Source organism: Trachymyrmex septentrionalis, unplaced genomic scaffold (assembly GCF_001594115.1).
Source record: "Trachymyrmex septentrionalis isolate Tsep2-gDNA-1 unplaced genomic scaffold, Tsep1.0 scaffold20, whole genome shotgun sequence".
In the NCBI taxonomy this organism is placed as follows: Eukaryota; Metazoa; Arthropoda; class Insecta; order Hymenoptera; family Formicidae; genus Trachymyrmex; species Trachymyrmex septentrionalis.
In genome coordinates, this window is record NW_017305180.1 from 5664403 (window position 1) to 5680413 (window position 16011).

The 16011-nt window shown below is 29.6% G+C and overlaps 1 protein-coding gene across 5 annotated transcripts in view; it reads right to left on the reverse strand.

The window, feature by feature from the left end:
- Positions 1–5256: 5256 nt before the first annotated feature.
- LOC108747611 (protein phosphatase PHLPP-like protein) overlaps positions 5257–16011 on the reverse strand; it is a 43595-nt gene continuing 32840 nt past the window's right edge. For 3 of the 5 annotated variants that reach the window (XM_018485190.1, XM_018485189.1, XM_018485191.1), the window contains 11 exons: positions 14049–14196; positions 11054–11179; positions 10722–10875; positions 10526–10586; positions 9899–10153; positions 9434–9643; positions 9033–9195; positions 8122–8405; positions 7067–7909; positions 6434–6674; positions 5257–5715 (listed from right to left, as the gene is read on the reverse strand). In XM_018485190.1, coding sequence (XP_018340692.1) covers positions 5257–5715; positions 6434–6674; positions 7067–7909; positions 8122–8405; positions 9033–9195; positions 9434–9643; positions 9899–10153; positions 10526–10586; positions 10722–10875; positions 11054–11179; positions 14049–14196 — 2944 coding nt within the window. Of the gene's footprint in view, positions 5716–6433; positions 6675–7066; positions 7910–8121; positions 8406–9032; positions 9196–9433; positions 9644–9898; positions 10154–10525; positions 10587–10721; positions 10876–11053; positions 11180–14048; positions 14197–15734; positions 15802–16011 lie in introns of those variants that run through there. The other 2 variants (XM_018485193.1, XM_018485192.1) reach the window with 2 other exon arrangements.

The window sequence follows — 16011 nt, forward strand, 5'->3', positions numbered from 1 at the left end:
ATAATAATAATTATTATTTATTATTATTATACTAACATTACATTAATAATTGTAATAAAATAGAGTTCCTAATCATAATACTTTTTGCCATGCAATTATAATCACAAATATTAAAAAACTTTTCTCTCACTGCACTATAAGGTTAATATTACATTTGTTCGTTTTGCTATACGACAAATTTTTGTCGATAAAAAGTCTATTGATTGGCTGTAGGATAGGGACATACTTTCTATCCTCCAATTAACGCATTTGAAAAATTATCGTACGATACAAATGGACAAATGTAATATTAGCCTAATAGCGTATTCAATTTGCTGACTTGATCTTAGTTCGAGTCAATGATCTGTTTTTCCATTTTTTGCATTTAGCTCTTCTTTCCATCGACTTAAAGTTGGGATGAGTCAGCAAATCGAGTACTATTTATAGAATATGTATGTCCACAGAAATAACTAAGGGTCACCTTACGGGGATGTTTAGAGGAATTTCTCTTCTAGCATCGAATATCGTCAAAGAAATTTTGGTATTACGAAAACATCGAAATATCTCTTTTGAAATCGTAAATGTTAATATATTGATGTCTCCAGTCGAAAAAAAGACCTGATACCTGGGTTATCTTAGTACCGGATTGTACTTCGGTCGTATCGCATACCGTCATTAAAATACTTATGTAATCATGCACTTTTCTCAGGTTTCGGCTCCGGGAGCCGATGAGATCGGAGTTAAAGCGATAATTCTGATAAGTTCTATTGTCTTCTTGCAGCTGTACACTTCGATATGCTTATTTACGACATGCTTGTTTTCCAGTTTGCTCGATGCTTATCATGAGAAAAAATTCAACCGCAATAAGTCATATTTATCTTCTCTTTACGCGTTTTATTTGCACGATAAATGTCGATAACAAGTTCGTTCTTAGTGCCCTCTTGCGCGTTTTTACATCTTGCGATTATTTACATCTATAGTTTTAGGAAGTTACGAAATCGTGTCGGATAGCTTAAAATTGTTATGAAAAGAAATGTAGAGTGAGACATGATATATAAGTCACTTCCTTGAGCTTAATCGTTTCTGATTACTAATCGTTAATTAAACATTTTAATGTTCTTCTCTACTTTATTGATGATTTCAGTGAAAGATTAACAACATACCTCACATAATTGTCTTTTTTTTTGCATAACTAAACTATTTCGCCAAAAAATCGTTTTAATAAACTAATTGAAAAATTAGCTTATTTATTATTATTATTATTATTAACAGAGAGAGAGACTAAAAATAGAACAGGCATATATTTTACATTTTAGCGCTTATGTTGTATTAAAGTTGTTAATAGTTTTATTATTTTTTAACAACAGTATATTTTTAGCAACAGAATATTCATCGTGACAATAAAAATGGATATTATATTAAGTATATCGTGTGATTGAAAATATACATTTGAGAAAGTATTATCGTCCGATAAATGGATTGCTCTGTAATCAAGATATTCGCAAACTCTTGGTTACTACCAATTAATTAATAAACTGGCGGCATAATTTAACAGCTGCCGATAGCAGCAAATAACTGACAGATTCCAAAGTTCGATAAAGAAACTGCTTATCGTGCTCTCGGTGGAATGGTCGAAGGAAAAGCACGTGCTGAATCAGTAAGATAATTCTCCCTCACGTGCGATTTGAAACTTACTCTTATTCTATATTCGCGATGTTGAAAAATATTCGATTTTTTAACAAATTTAAGTAAAACGACGAAAAATCGCTTTAAATCACAAATACACAAATCGAGGTAAAATTACAAGTTGTAATATTATCAAAATACATATACACGTAATGCGATTTTTTAAATTCTCAATTATTAATCTTAACTGTTTAATTTTTTACACTGAATATCATTAAATATACATGTAAATAAAATTTCTGTTAATTAGAAATTAATCGAAAAGAAAAATCTTGTATAATATTCATCCTCCTAATTCTTTTTAAATTTTGTAATATTTTTCTCTTGACATTTTAATTTTCTACCTTAAATATTATTCTGATTAAGCTTTATTTGAAACTTTTATAAGAAAAAAGTAAACTTTATATCCATCAAGTAATATCATCTCTCTCTTTCTCTCTTTCTTTCTTATCGTTCATACAATTTTTACAGTAATTTGTATAAAAGTAAAAAGTCTCATTCTCTCTCTAAATCTCCTACTGTCTAGCTTCTTTTCGTGACTTGAACAAGAAAATTCAAAATGATATCGGTATAATAGCATGCTACAAATAAGATAATGCTGCCCAAGGCTAACGCGAAGAATTTAATCGATGGACAGAACGTAACCGAATGCTACATGTCTCGAATATTGCTGTCTGTTGAATTCATCTGTTGCAATCGAGTCACGGAAGGAAGCGATTATTTGATATCGTGTTGGACAGGAAGTCAAATTAGAATGTAACGAATGATGGCGTGTTTTAGAATTAGCGACGGATTCATGCAATTCTGTTGCAGAATTTTCTTCTTGTTACATAATAATTTATTTTACCCTTTGTGCAATTTTTCTCGAAATTTATTCTTTGAAACTTGACAAAAAAGAAAAAATAAATAAAAAATAGGAAAATAAAAAAGAAAAGAAAAAAATTGTGTACAATGCTTTTGATTACTTTTGTTTACGATTGAGAAGATAAATTACGCAAAAGACTTAATAAGCAGATAAATAAGTTACGAGATCGATATTCCGTCTTCAAAATATGTATGTATCAATTTTAAATATTCAAGAAATTTTATACATATTTGAAATTTCTGACGAAAAATTACAAATGTACAAAAATACCGAATGTTTTCGTTAAATTTTGAATGCACCACCATTTGCAATGTATAGTTTATTTGCTCTGACAACAATAGGTCACTGCATGCCATGATTTATTTGGTCCAGCCTCAGGTACAGTTTTGCTACACGGCGTCCCGGAGAAAGTGTGTACCGACAACATTTTTTTCATATATTCGAAATGATTCACTACATACTTGTATTTCTTTTTTAGAATGGAGTTTACATCGCGAATATTAAATATTTTGAAAATTTATATTTTTACATAATACGATGACTCTAGTAGAATAACTTTTCTTTTAAACTGTTGTCTTTTAAACTTTCTTCCTAAATGCACTCAACCTACCTTACGATCGAAGAATTTTCACATTTCAGACAAATATAAGTCTGTTATTGGAACATACTTTCTTCCGGCATATTTTATATTACATCAAAAAATAAAAAAGTATCTCTTCACTCTTTATAAAAAATATTTTCTTCATATGATTCTTTTTTCTCATCGAAGAGCATAATTCCGAAGGGGAAGAATAAAATATGTTTAAATGACGCAAATATATTTATGGGACTAAAGACATATGAATTCATTTCGGAAGCATGCTCTTCGATCGCATATGTAATACACGACTTAAGCTTTCCTATAAATATATGGTGTCTCTGCTCAACTCTATTATTTTGTTCAAACAGAAGTTTCTACAAACTTCAGTATGTCTTACTAATCATCGAAAGAATTTAAGTTAATAAATATTACAGTAAAATGATAGATTTGGAGCAGATCTAAAAAATTGTAATAAAGATTGAAATAAGGAATTGTAAGAGTGTTGATTTAAATATCCTGTTACAATTCTTTATCTATATATGACTGTAATATACTCTTATTTTTATAAAATAACAATTCAATATTTTGATTATATTTAATATAACACGATTAATATTTCGCACAGAATTATAGTGATGTAATCAATTCATTAGAGACACTCTGTACATTATAAGCCTAATATCAATACGTTACATTTAATAGAAAACACGAAATCGCATCGATTGCGTCAGTAGTATTACGTGTTTCTTGACATTGTCAATAGTTTATCGCAGAAGTGTGTTATAATATTAAAAATATATTAAATTGTACTTATTACATAATAATTATATACAAAAGTATTTCTAAACAATCTAAACTTTATAAGGAAAAAATATAAAGCAAGATATCTAAACATGCTAAACATAAAAATACAGAGCAACAACCCAATCAGCAGACAATGTTTTTAAAACGTTTTTTAAATATTTATTTAACGTAAAAATATAATATTTAATAAATATTTAAAAAATATTTTTTAAATATTATGTGTTGATTGGGAAACAACTGAGATTTGCAAGGTAACATAAAATCTATATAAAGAAAAAATTGACACATTAAAAGAATAGAAATTCGAATTGGATTAATTTGCGAATTTGGATTAATTTTCGCAATTAATGTTAAATTTGGCAGCATTTTGTATTCCTTAATTAAATCAAAGTAAAGAGAGCTCGTCTCGGAGGATTTCAAATCGTCATAATGTGTTAATATTTGAAAAACAAAAAGTATATAAACGATCCAATAAAAGAATATACGATAAATCTCGATAAAAAAAATGAATTCTTTAATATTTAAATCAGTCTTCGACTTCTAAGACTACACAGAAAGGGATTTTCTTCGATCTCTATTATTTGGCCCATTTTCTGCGGAGTGATTCAGCAATTCAGCGCCGTAAAGTCGTTCCGCAATAAAATAGATATAGATCTTCCGCGTGTCTACCGTTATAAAGAAATAAGGCAAGCTTTGTGTAGCGTAAAGTCTACACCGTGATTTCCGCGGTCCCTTTATTGCACGCGTATCAGCTGCAATAAACGAGTGAATTACCGAAGTGACGGTACAAATCCCGTCGTCTTTCCTTCTACGAGGTTCGAAGAACTCCATAGCTTATCTTGGCCATGCCATTGTTATCAACACGATCGATATTATTACTGCAATTGTGCGCGTTTGTTGCCGATTAACTCTTCGCTTCGTCACATTGTATTCGGTTAATTACTTCATTAGCAAATGATAATTAGAGTACAAAGGTATAATTACTTTGTGCCGTCAAGCTTTTCAAGATAAATCACTTTGGTTACGTTGGATTGTTCACATAAGTAAGTGCAAATTAATTTATCGCGATATAAACGATTTAACACAATGAATTTCCGCGTTATATTCCGCAATCTAAAACAATGACAATGATAATGAAATGCTGCATGTGCTTTCTGCAAAATATGAATTCTTAAAACATAAAGGCAACTTTTTCAGGCTAGGACTTACGTAAACGTTATCATATTGACGTAACGTTTCTCTAATTTCTATTAAACTCGTTCATTGTTAAATGTATATAAACTTTTTGCTTTTTTGCACTTTTATCTTATACTTAGTAGGTATATTTGCATTAGATTTTTATTTACAATTCTGTAGTGGCAACTCCCCAATACTGCTGCATCCTCGTGGCGTCTTGCTCCAATGAATCCATGCCGTTTCTTTCTTGGATAACGGCGAAGTCGTACTCGAGATTGTACGGCATCAACCTTTGTAGGCTGCCGAAATAGGCAGCATTTGGTCCGCCATTCAGCAATCTTCGTCCGCTGCCGAAACGGACCATCGGTGGTCGTGATAACGAAGGGTTGAAGGATCGAGCGCTGCCGAACCTCTTCGACAGGAAGGGTAGATTGCTTCCCAGTTGCGGCGTCGACCTTGACTGGCCGCGATGTAACGGCGCCTTCGTCAACGTGTCTAACTCCTTATCGAATAGTAACTGAGTGTTCTGCTCAAGCATATACTCCCAGCAACGAAATTGCTCCTCACTGAGAGCACTGGATCTTTCCGAGATAGCATCCTCTTGCGTAGGAAGGCAAGTTGATACCTGAAAAATAAAAAAAAATTCAAATAAAGATTCCATATTTTTTATATCTTACTTTTATGATCGTATTTCAATATTGCCAATACTAAAAATGTGTAGTTTACATAACGTAAACTACACGGAGTAACAAAAAAGTGGCTACAAAATTGTGTTTATAAAATTATTAGTCAAATAACAAGCTAACGTTATTTATTGTCATTTTAGAGTCTAAATAATATTAAAGATGTTATTTTTATATTAAAATGACGACAAATAAGCTTGGTACTACGTCAGTTGATACTAGCTATGTGTATATTTTAGTAATTAATAATTTTAAAAAGTCAACTCTGTTATAACTAAAGGTGGTCATTGTTAATGTTAATTATTATTTTTGGTATTTTATAAGATATAATTATTAACACTACAAAATTTATATTTTTCTAAAAGTATATTACTAATGATTTAATAAACATAAAGTTTTTGTGGACTTTTTTATTATTCTGTAGATTTTCTAGTTTTGCCAGCTATTGAAACACAGTCTATATTCCTTATTTATAATCATACTTGTGTACGTTTTATAAACACATCGGGTGCAAAGTATAATATTAAACTGTCATCAATTTTTTATTGCCGTATTTACTACCTCAGTAAAAAAATTATAATTTTTAGCATTTTTTTGGCCAGCGTGCGTTTGTGAAAATATTTTTCACTAAAGAATATCGACAAAGAGACTCGACTTTACTTTTCGCATGCCGTTTTCCTGCATGAGAGCACTCTGGTGAGCTTTATTTGTTGCCCTAGCAGCCGCACTTCCAGACCACATCCTTCCTGATGGATGACGAGACTTGAAAGTGCTGTCACTGGCTTGATCAGACTGTCCACTTGGCGAACTGCGGTCGTCTCTGTATGGAGGACTTTCGTTGTCTTGCATTGATCTGGAATTCTTGAAGTACCTTCCGGAACCACCGTGGACTTTATTGGATCTGCAAATGCCAAATAATAACATATTAAAATTTTTAGTTCCTATTTGTTAGAAAAATAGTAGGATAAATTTTTATAAAAGTAACAAGAACAAATCTCAACATTTTCGACAAAAGAGATAATTCTAATAATTTTAAAAATTTCGATTTTAATTTTTAATATTATTAGAATATTAATTGATACTTTTTAATAGATTTTTGCATAATAAAAATATATATGTGTTTCTTTAAACAAAATATATAATATTATTTAAAATATCATCAATTTTTATAAAATTATATAATTAGATTATTAGATATAGTTTGAGGACATTATTATTGTCTTCTCATGTTTTGATATTGATTAAGTTACTTTCTATTAAATTTAATAACAGTAATATTCTAATTTTCCTTACCTGCCTACAATATTTTTTAACACGCCATTAAGATAATAGCCTTCATTTGCGTGACAACAGCAGGCAGCTGGTGGCTTGTGCGTCGCTGGCGGCATGCAACAAGGACAAGGACACACACTATCGCTTTGACTTCTATTTTTACCAACGACATGCCTGAGTTCACGCATGAGTTGATCCATGTCGCCTGGACTTGGTCCCGCCAACCGGACGACAATGATGCTCAAATTATCCTCTGCGCCGTAAGCTTGCGCCAGATCCTGAAGTCTTTTGGCGGCCAGGACAGGACTGGCCTCGGCTCTAGCTTCTCTCACAGCTTCTTGAACGCTTAGAACCTCCCATAATCTCCGATTAGCAACTATGACAAATTCATCGTCATCTTCCAGCGTCACTTCTTCATGTATCGGATCGGGCACTACTAACGGGAACATGGCAGCATTACCAAGTTGATTCTTAATTGTCTGTGCCTTTTTAGACTTGGTGAAAGTCAAAGGACCCGCAGCTCTACAGAGGACAGCTTTAGCGTCCCCGGTGGAAGCCACTTTAAGAGAATATTTGATCGTGGATTTTGAATATCCCTGCTGCGACGACAATTTCACTATATGGATCAGAGTTGCGTCTACGCCGTATTTTTGACCCTTCTCCTTGAGCTCTCTGTGTGCTGACAACAGAGTATATTTCAAGTATTCTTTCGACGTTTCCCGGACCGTTCGTTCCTCCAGCAAGAGGCGAGGAATCATTTCTTGAAGAGCGCTAGGTGCTTCTTGATTGGAACCACCATCAAATATGCCAAACAGACCTTCAATGTTGCAAAAAGATGGTATTCGCACTTGGGAAATGTATAGCCTGTGTACAAACATGAAATTTCCAAGTTCATCGGAATGCAAATAGTATTGTAGATATTTTTTCGTAAAAATAAATTTCTTGCAATAAGAGAGTAATGTTTTTTGTCTATCTCTTCTTTTTAATTTATTAACCTTATAAGAATAAATGAATTGAAAGATAATAAATGAAATAAATAAATAAATAGAATATATATATATAAATAATAATCTTACTTTTCGCGCGAACCGGCAGTTTCCGAAAAACCCAATCGCCATGGTTGTTCGGTACTCTTTTCCGCCGCTACGATTTCTTGTTGATGCGGATGAGATGGTAAACTGGGTCTGTTCTGTCCAGATACATCCACCAAAGATATTGGCCTTTGGGATCTATAATCTTGAAACTGTCGTGGGTCCACATGCAGTCGAGAATTGCAGGATATATCAAGAAATTGGAGCTGTGGTGGTACTAGTGTAGCCAGATTTACCCTATCCAATTGATTGTGTGCCAGATCTAGCACCTGGACGAAATAAATATTTTATTTTATTGTGCTTTTATTATCCAGCTACATGTATTATTAATACTTTTATATCCTTCTATAGATATATTTCTACGTTGTCATATACGCTCTTTATGAAAATAAGCACACTCCAAACATTGTTATTTCATGAAATGTGTCACATTTATTATGTTACAACAGAACTATTATGCCAAAATTATTCTATGGTAACAAAAATATACCAAAACAAAAATGTTAATATATAACAATAATTACAATGTATATTTATAGATAAATAATTTTTTATAGTTAATTTATATAATAAAACAATGTCATAAAAAGAGAGGAAAATGAAAAAGATAATTTTAAAATTCCACGTGTTTTTACATATTTTTGTTAGATTTTCTACTTTTTATGCATCTATAATAAAATACATATTGTATATATCCTTTACTTTTATACGTATATCTACTAAAGCTTACATTATATATTAATCTATGTATATTTAATAAATAACGAAATGAGAATTAATAAATAATTTTCATATATTTATTCCGTCTAATTAAAAGAATAATATATCGGATTGCGAGCTGTGTTTCGTTTATGCAAATTGCTCGATATGATTGATATTCGCATCTACAACCTCACCTTCAAGGATGCTGTTCTACTGAAGGTAGGACATGTTAATAGCCGATTAGAATGCACGCGTAGCACGCGCAAATGTCGCAGATTTGCCACATTATCCGGAAGGTACTGCAATCGGTTTCCAGACAACACCAATTCTTCCAGGTCGCCCCAAGCAGCTATGCAACTGCAGGATTGCACATTAATTTTAATAACAAACATCATAAAATTATTTAAAATATCTTTATCTATATCAACACATAAATCGAATTTCACTTTTCGATTGACTGATTTTTATAACTTACTGTTATGTTTTTTTATTATCTATATTCACATTTTGCGTTCGTAAATTATTATATGATAACTGATATAAAATTATCATTGTTCTTCTCTATATTTTTAACAAAGAATAAAGATAGGCTCACCTTTCTGGAAGCGTATCCAAGGTGTTGTAAGCAATATGAAGAATTCTCAAGGACGTAAACTTCGCGAGAGCGTCTAGAGCGGTATCGGTCAGACAATTTGCCGTGATGTATAATTTCTCCAAGGTATGCGATCCCTGGTGAATTTTCCCGGCCTCTTCGCGATATGGAAGTTCGGAGAGTCGATTGTTGGAAAGGTTTAAAACTTTCATTCTAGAAAGAAGTTCGATTTTAAACTCTGATGGAAAATATTTACGAAAAAAAAGTTATAATTATATTTCAGACGGTCAAATATGTGTTAAGAGTAGCTGTATTCAAATTTGATAAAGTGATTATTGTTTTTAAAATGCTATATTACTACTATTATTATTACTCATTTCTGTTATCAATTTTGAAACGTAAATATGTATATGTATATATATATATGTTTATCAATAAAATTTAAATTTTATATGAGATATGTCTCACTTTTCGGTATTTGTAAAAAAACTGGTTGGCAACGTGGTCAACATGTTGCCCTGCAGAGTTAAATGTACGATATTCAATGGTCTCCTGGGTGGTGGTAGGGCTTGTAGCCGGTTGTGAGGCAGATGGAGAACTTCTAGTCTCGAGGGTTGTGACAACAACCTGTCTGGGAGAGCCGTGAGAGCGTTGTGCGACGCGAAAAGGACGCGCAATGCTGGCAATTCAGTTGTCCATTCCGGCAACGCATCTAAATTATTGCTGAGAGCAAAACCAAAAAAGTACAAGTTTTTCACATAAAATAGAAAAACAATTAAACAACAAAAAATACATTTTAAAATTTACTAGTATATTATTAAATAATATATTAAAGAACTTGCTAAAAAAATATATATTTAATTGCTAGAAAATAGCGTGTTTATTATAAATTATTTTTAAATATTCTTGTCTTTAGCCTACAACTAAAGTGTTTGAATAAAAAATATAAATAGTAAAAAATTGAAATATACAAAGATTTTAACAAATTTTGTAGATCGATTAATAACTTTTAAGATTGAGGTTTAACTAGTACTTCGTAAAATTTTTAGATTTGATATTATGTATATTAATTTTTATTATATTGCATTTACTCACTAGGAAACATCTAAATGCTCCAGATTAATTGGCACAGGTTCGATGATTAGTTTTTTCAATCCTGTAAAAATGATTATTTTTATTCTAATTTTATTCTTTTATTTTTCGTTTTTTAACTCTATTTCAATATATTAAGTACATAATAAAAAATACATATATTATTATACAATGTATATTAAAACAAATCTATACTCACTATTATTACCAGCAATAAGGGATACTAGGTGTCGGCCGCAAAGAGTTAATTCCATTAAATTATTTCGTCCACAGCGTACACTTCTTAATTCTTGCAGAGCACTAATGTCCAATTTTTCAATACTATTTTCGCTCACGTCCAGATGCGTCAGATTCTTTGTTCACGAAAAAAAAAGATAATAAACATCGAGTTACTTTTGATGTTTTTGATGTTAACTATTCTTTTATCTTGTTTTTTTTCGAAGATTTTTTATTTGTAAATTCATGAAGCAGAAAAAAACAAATATATAGAATTGAAACAAAATAAAACTTTCGTAGATGTTATAAACTTACGCCGTAATTTCCCAAAATTATATTTCCTTTCAGCTGATTGTTTCTTAAATTGATTTTGTGCAAATTATTATGATTGGCTTTTTCATCCTTATAAGACTTTCCGTGATCTGTCTTCGACAGAACTTCCTGTGGATCATCATGCAAATAAATAAAATATCTAAAAAATTTGAAAAATTTTAGAGAGAAATGATTTATAGAATTTAAATAATCCAGACTTTCATTATGTAAAAAAGCTGATAATTAATTAATAAAGATATGATGCGCTCAGTAAAACTTTAAAAGTTTGTTTTGTCTTAATTTTATTAAACAAGAATATTTGTTTTTATTGTTGAGGATTTATTTTAAAAGTACATACATATTAAATCCTAGCTGACATACTTATAGGTATAGTATATCTATTATCTTAATTTTTTTCATAATCATATTTTTTGAAATATTTGATTATATGACATATTTATTTCTTTAAATTGAAAGTTTCTAATTTTTGGTATATTAATTGTTTAAGAAGCCTTTTACTTAAATTTTGTCAACAATTAACTTTTGAAAGAAATGATTTTTCTAAATTTATTTTCCTTTTTTTTTAATTATATCTTTCTTATCAACAAAGATGTATACATTTACTTAACATTTATTCTTTAATGTTTAGCGTTTCGATTAAAAGAAGATTTCAATATATTTATTTTTACAAAGGTGTAAGCAATCTAAAAGTATTTTTTGTAAACTAAGGTTTATTTTTATGAAAGTGTAAGCTATCTCTAAATAATTTCACCTTTATTTAACAAACAACAAAGATGTAATGATTCACTGTATCCTTCCTGAAAAACGCTCTAAGATAGATCAGGTATGCTGAATCCAGTATATCATTCTCTAAGATTAGAGGAAATTGGACGCTATCAGTTCCAAATCTGGCCAGAAGAGGGCCTTTAAGATGGAGTGTCTCTTGTAAGTAAAATTTAGTCTGCCTGTTTATATAAGATCGTTATAGCACTACTTCGTCACTCTGGTTTCCCTTCAGAACACGTATAAATCTTTCGCCTTTTACTAAAGATTTCCGTGGAGGGGAACATTTAATGAGTCTATAAGAATTTTTTGTTGTACTCGGCGAAAGCTGAGTCATAAATTAATCCAAAATTAAGTTGTTTTGTCTAGGTTTAATGATCTCACGGTAACTTAACCGAGATTTAAACTGCGGTCTGATTCATATTCTTCACAACGCCGCTCTCTCATCACTCATAAGCATTATTTGTCTTTATTTAACATTTGACAATTAAACAATAAAGATAAAATAATTTTGAGTGAATCGGACTACGGCCTTATTCTCATCTCTTTTCAATTCTCTTTGTCTAAAGAAAAAGATAAAATAATAAGAATTTCGATTAAAAGTTAACTGTGAATTGTGGAACTGAAGAAAAAAACTGAAATAAATCTAAAAAATGAGCTAATATTATAATTTACATTATTAGAACGGAGTATAATAACAGCATCATTTAATGCTAAAAATTAAGTGTTAAAGTTTTATTTTGCATACCAGATTATGAATATAGTTGAGCAGAATATACAAAAATAATCTTTGAATAATTGCAATTTTAATTAGATATATATATATAAAATTAAAAATTGCATACACACACACACACACACACACACACACACACATTCTTTCTCTGTATTTTGTTTGAACTTAAATAATAAATTTTATATACCAAGTATTTTTCCTGTGTTATTAATCAGACATGTATATGCAGGAATATATTATACATTCTTACGTATATGTGTGTAAAAATATTTTAGTATTAAAAATATTTGTATGTTGTTTATAAATTACATAAAAACTTTTTCAGACATCTTAAATTAAATAAATCACTTTTACCATTATCTATAAAATATTTTTTAAAAATAAAAACTGTTTTCTTAAAAAATTCAAAAATTTGAATTGTTTTTTTACCCATTGTCAAATTCAAAGATTTATATATAGACTCGTCAAACTGTTCTCTTTTACGGGAAATCTTTAATGAAAAGTGAAAGAGATTTATTCGTGCATCGAAGGGAAATCAAAGTTATAAATTGAACTCATTTTTTATAAGAACATTAAACTTTATCTTCACAAACATTTCAATTTAATAAATATCTTACAATTAGTTGTTAAGACTAACAAAATGATTGTGCTAATTCTCAACTGTCCTTACATATATATGAGATTTCTAATTTAATGTGACGAAATGACATATTCTTGTTTAATAAAATCTTATGTTTAAGAAAAATGAATCATTACGCAAAACTTTTCAGAGAGAACATTTCTTTGTGTAATAACATCATTAATTTTTTATACATATAAGAAAAATCAATATCCTTTAAACTTTACAAGTCTTAAATTTTTAAGAAATTAAATTTAATTATTAATAATAATATCCTTCATATAAGAAAAAGTTAAACGACGTTACAATGATTTATTAAAAATTTTTTTTAGGATATTTTTATTTAATACCAGTGCAATATACAATACTGCAAGCGAAACATATTTTTGTCATAATATGTATAATCAATAACAGGGATAGTCAGTAACAAAATGTCAATGTGTCAGACACGTGCGAATAGTTAGACTAAACTACAAGGGTCAAGGTCGAATAAAGAGAATCAATAAAAGCCGCTTAAGATTCACACATGTAATATTACTGTAGAAGCGTTGTAGTTTCCATTACTTTATCATTATCATCATAATCTAACATTATAGACATCTATAATATATTTCTAATTTTTTTTATGTATCCGATACATCCTTATATACATAGTTTTTTTTCTAAATTTTTACATATTTCTTTATGCATTACATAAAGTTCTAAATAGAATTATTTGTATTGAATTTTGTTATAAGTAACTTATTAATTTCTCATTTTTTAAATATGATTCTTATCAATTTATAGATTTAAAGGATTTTTTAGCCCTAAATCATTTTATTATTATCTATTATATTATTCATAATAAAAGTTTAACTTACTGTCAAAGTAAGAGCTCGCATGTTGACAAAGGATGGTACGGTATTGAGTAAATTTCCGACGAGGGAAATATTCCTCAAGTTTCTCAGCCGTGTCACTTCATCCGGTAGATCCTTGATGCCATTGCGGTCAAGGATCAGTTCTTTCAAACTGCAACGTGATGATAAAGATGTTATATTTAATAAACAAAGATTGCATCGAGAATAAATTAACTAGCTTTAAAAATATTGATAATATGTATTAACACAATTCTTAATTAGCATTTAAGAAACGAGTTTAAATTGACTTTGAATTAATATGTGTTTTATTTATAGATCGTCTATAATGGGAGTAATATTGCGTAGTAAGCAGTAAGTTGAAAAAAATTGACAAATTATAACCGATTATTTTCCTTACATTCGATTTGGTTAAATTTTTATGTCTTAAAATTTACTATATCATACTTTCATTGTGGATAATTTTTATTATGTTGTTTTCATATTTAAATAAATTTGTTTCTTTGTTTTTTGTTTTTTCGTAGAATTAAAGCATTTCCATTTTTGGTATTGTATAAAATGTTATAATATTTTGATACTATATAAGTCTATCTAACTATAAGAATACATATAAATTATTGAATAAGATAAAAATATAAAGATATAAAGATTTCATTATACTGAATATAATGTAAAATTAGAGAATCTTATTTACAGGATAGAAGTTTGTAACATTATTTTAAATTTTTGCCACTTTTTCTTAAAGTATTAATTAATAGAGGAAGAATCTGTATCTGGAAGAGTTTATTCGTAAATTATAGTTTTTGCAGACCTAGTAGCAGTGCAATTTTTAGCTACTGTGAATTGTATCTCGAAGCTTCGGACACGCGAGTCGGTGAACCTAAACGAACGCGAGCCGCCCACAGGATGTGCACTTGAGTAGAAAGTTTCGAATTATAGTGAAAACCTTCGTTGCAGTAAACATCTGTGTCATCAGGCAGACTTTCGATTTTTGCCATTAAAGTATAAGTAGCGGATTCTTATCAATAAATGCTTTTAATTTTTTTGACAAAAAACTTGAAATTCTTATTTTGATGTTACTAGTTATGTATAATGTGTGTTAACATTTTTTCCGGAAGTCTTTTTTGTTGTTAGCTGATTGATTCTTTAAACAACGCTGCGAAAGAAAATTCTTGAAGATATTAAGATAATTTTTATGTTGTTTTATATAAATTATTAAAAATTTAAGAACTTTATTTTTAATTAAAAAAGTTTTAGGACAACATTTTAAAACATCGTATCTTTAGTGATAGAAAGAGAAAACAAAACGAGAGTAACAAACAAATAAATATTTCGAAAAAACTAACACGATTTCAAAACACTTTCAATATTTCTGTAAATACATTGCCAATAAATAATATCAGAAATAATTATACACACAGAGAAAATAATTATAGATTATTAAAAAAATATGACGCAAAAAATTATAAAATTATAACCCTTGATTGTAACAGATCGTAAATAAATATCTTACTATCGTCGTTAAAAGAGTCTGCTCTACGAAGCTGTTGCCGTTTTATTTTAGAACGTGCGCTCATTAGATCTGTTTTTCATTGCTGTACTTTCTGGTACACACAATATACGTTTATTTTACTTCAACTTATTGCACCGGTTCAGAGTGCAGCAATAAAAAACAGACTTATTGTTTCTTACCTGATTTGGTACTTCTTGCTTTTTAATATTGCTGCGCACACGTTCGTTTAAAAGCGGAGCAGTGTTCAAGTACCGAAGTACTTTCTTCAGTACGCTCGGTAAATACGATTGTTATCATCAAACAATGTTGCTTGAAGAACACTTTATGCGTATTTTATAGATTTCATTTTTATGAATTCTATTCTTTTATTATTGTTTTAATTATGTATTGTACATGCATAAAGAATTTTTTAAATATTAAAATTATAAATATCTGACATGTTTATTTTATTATATT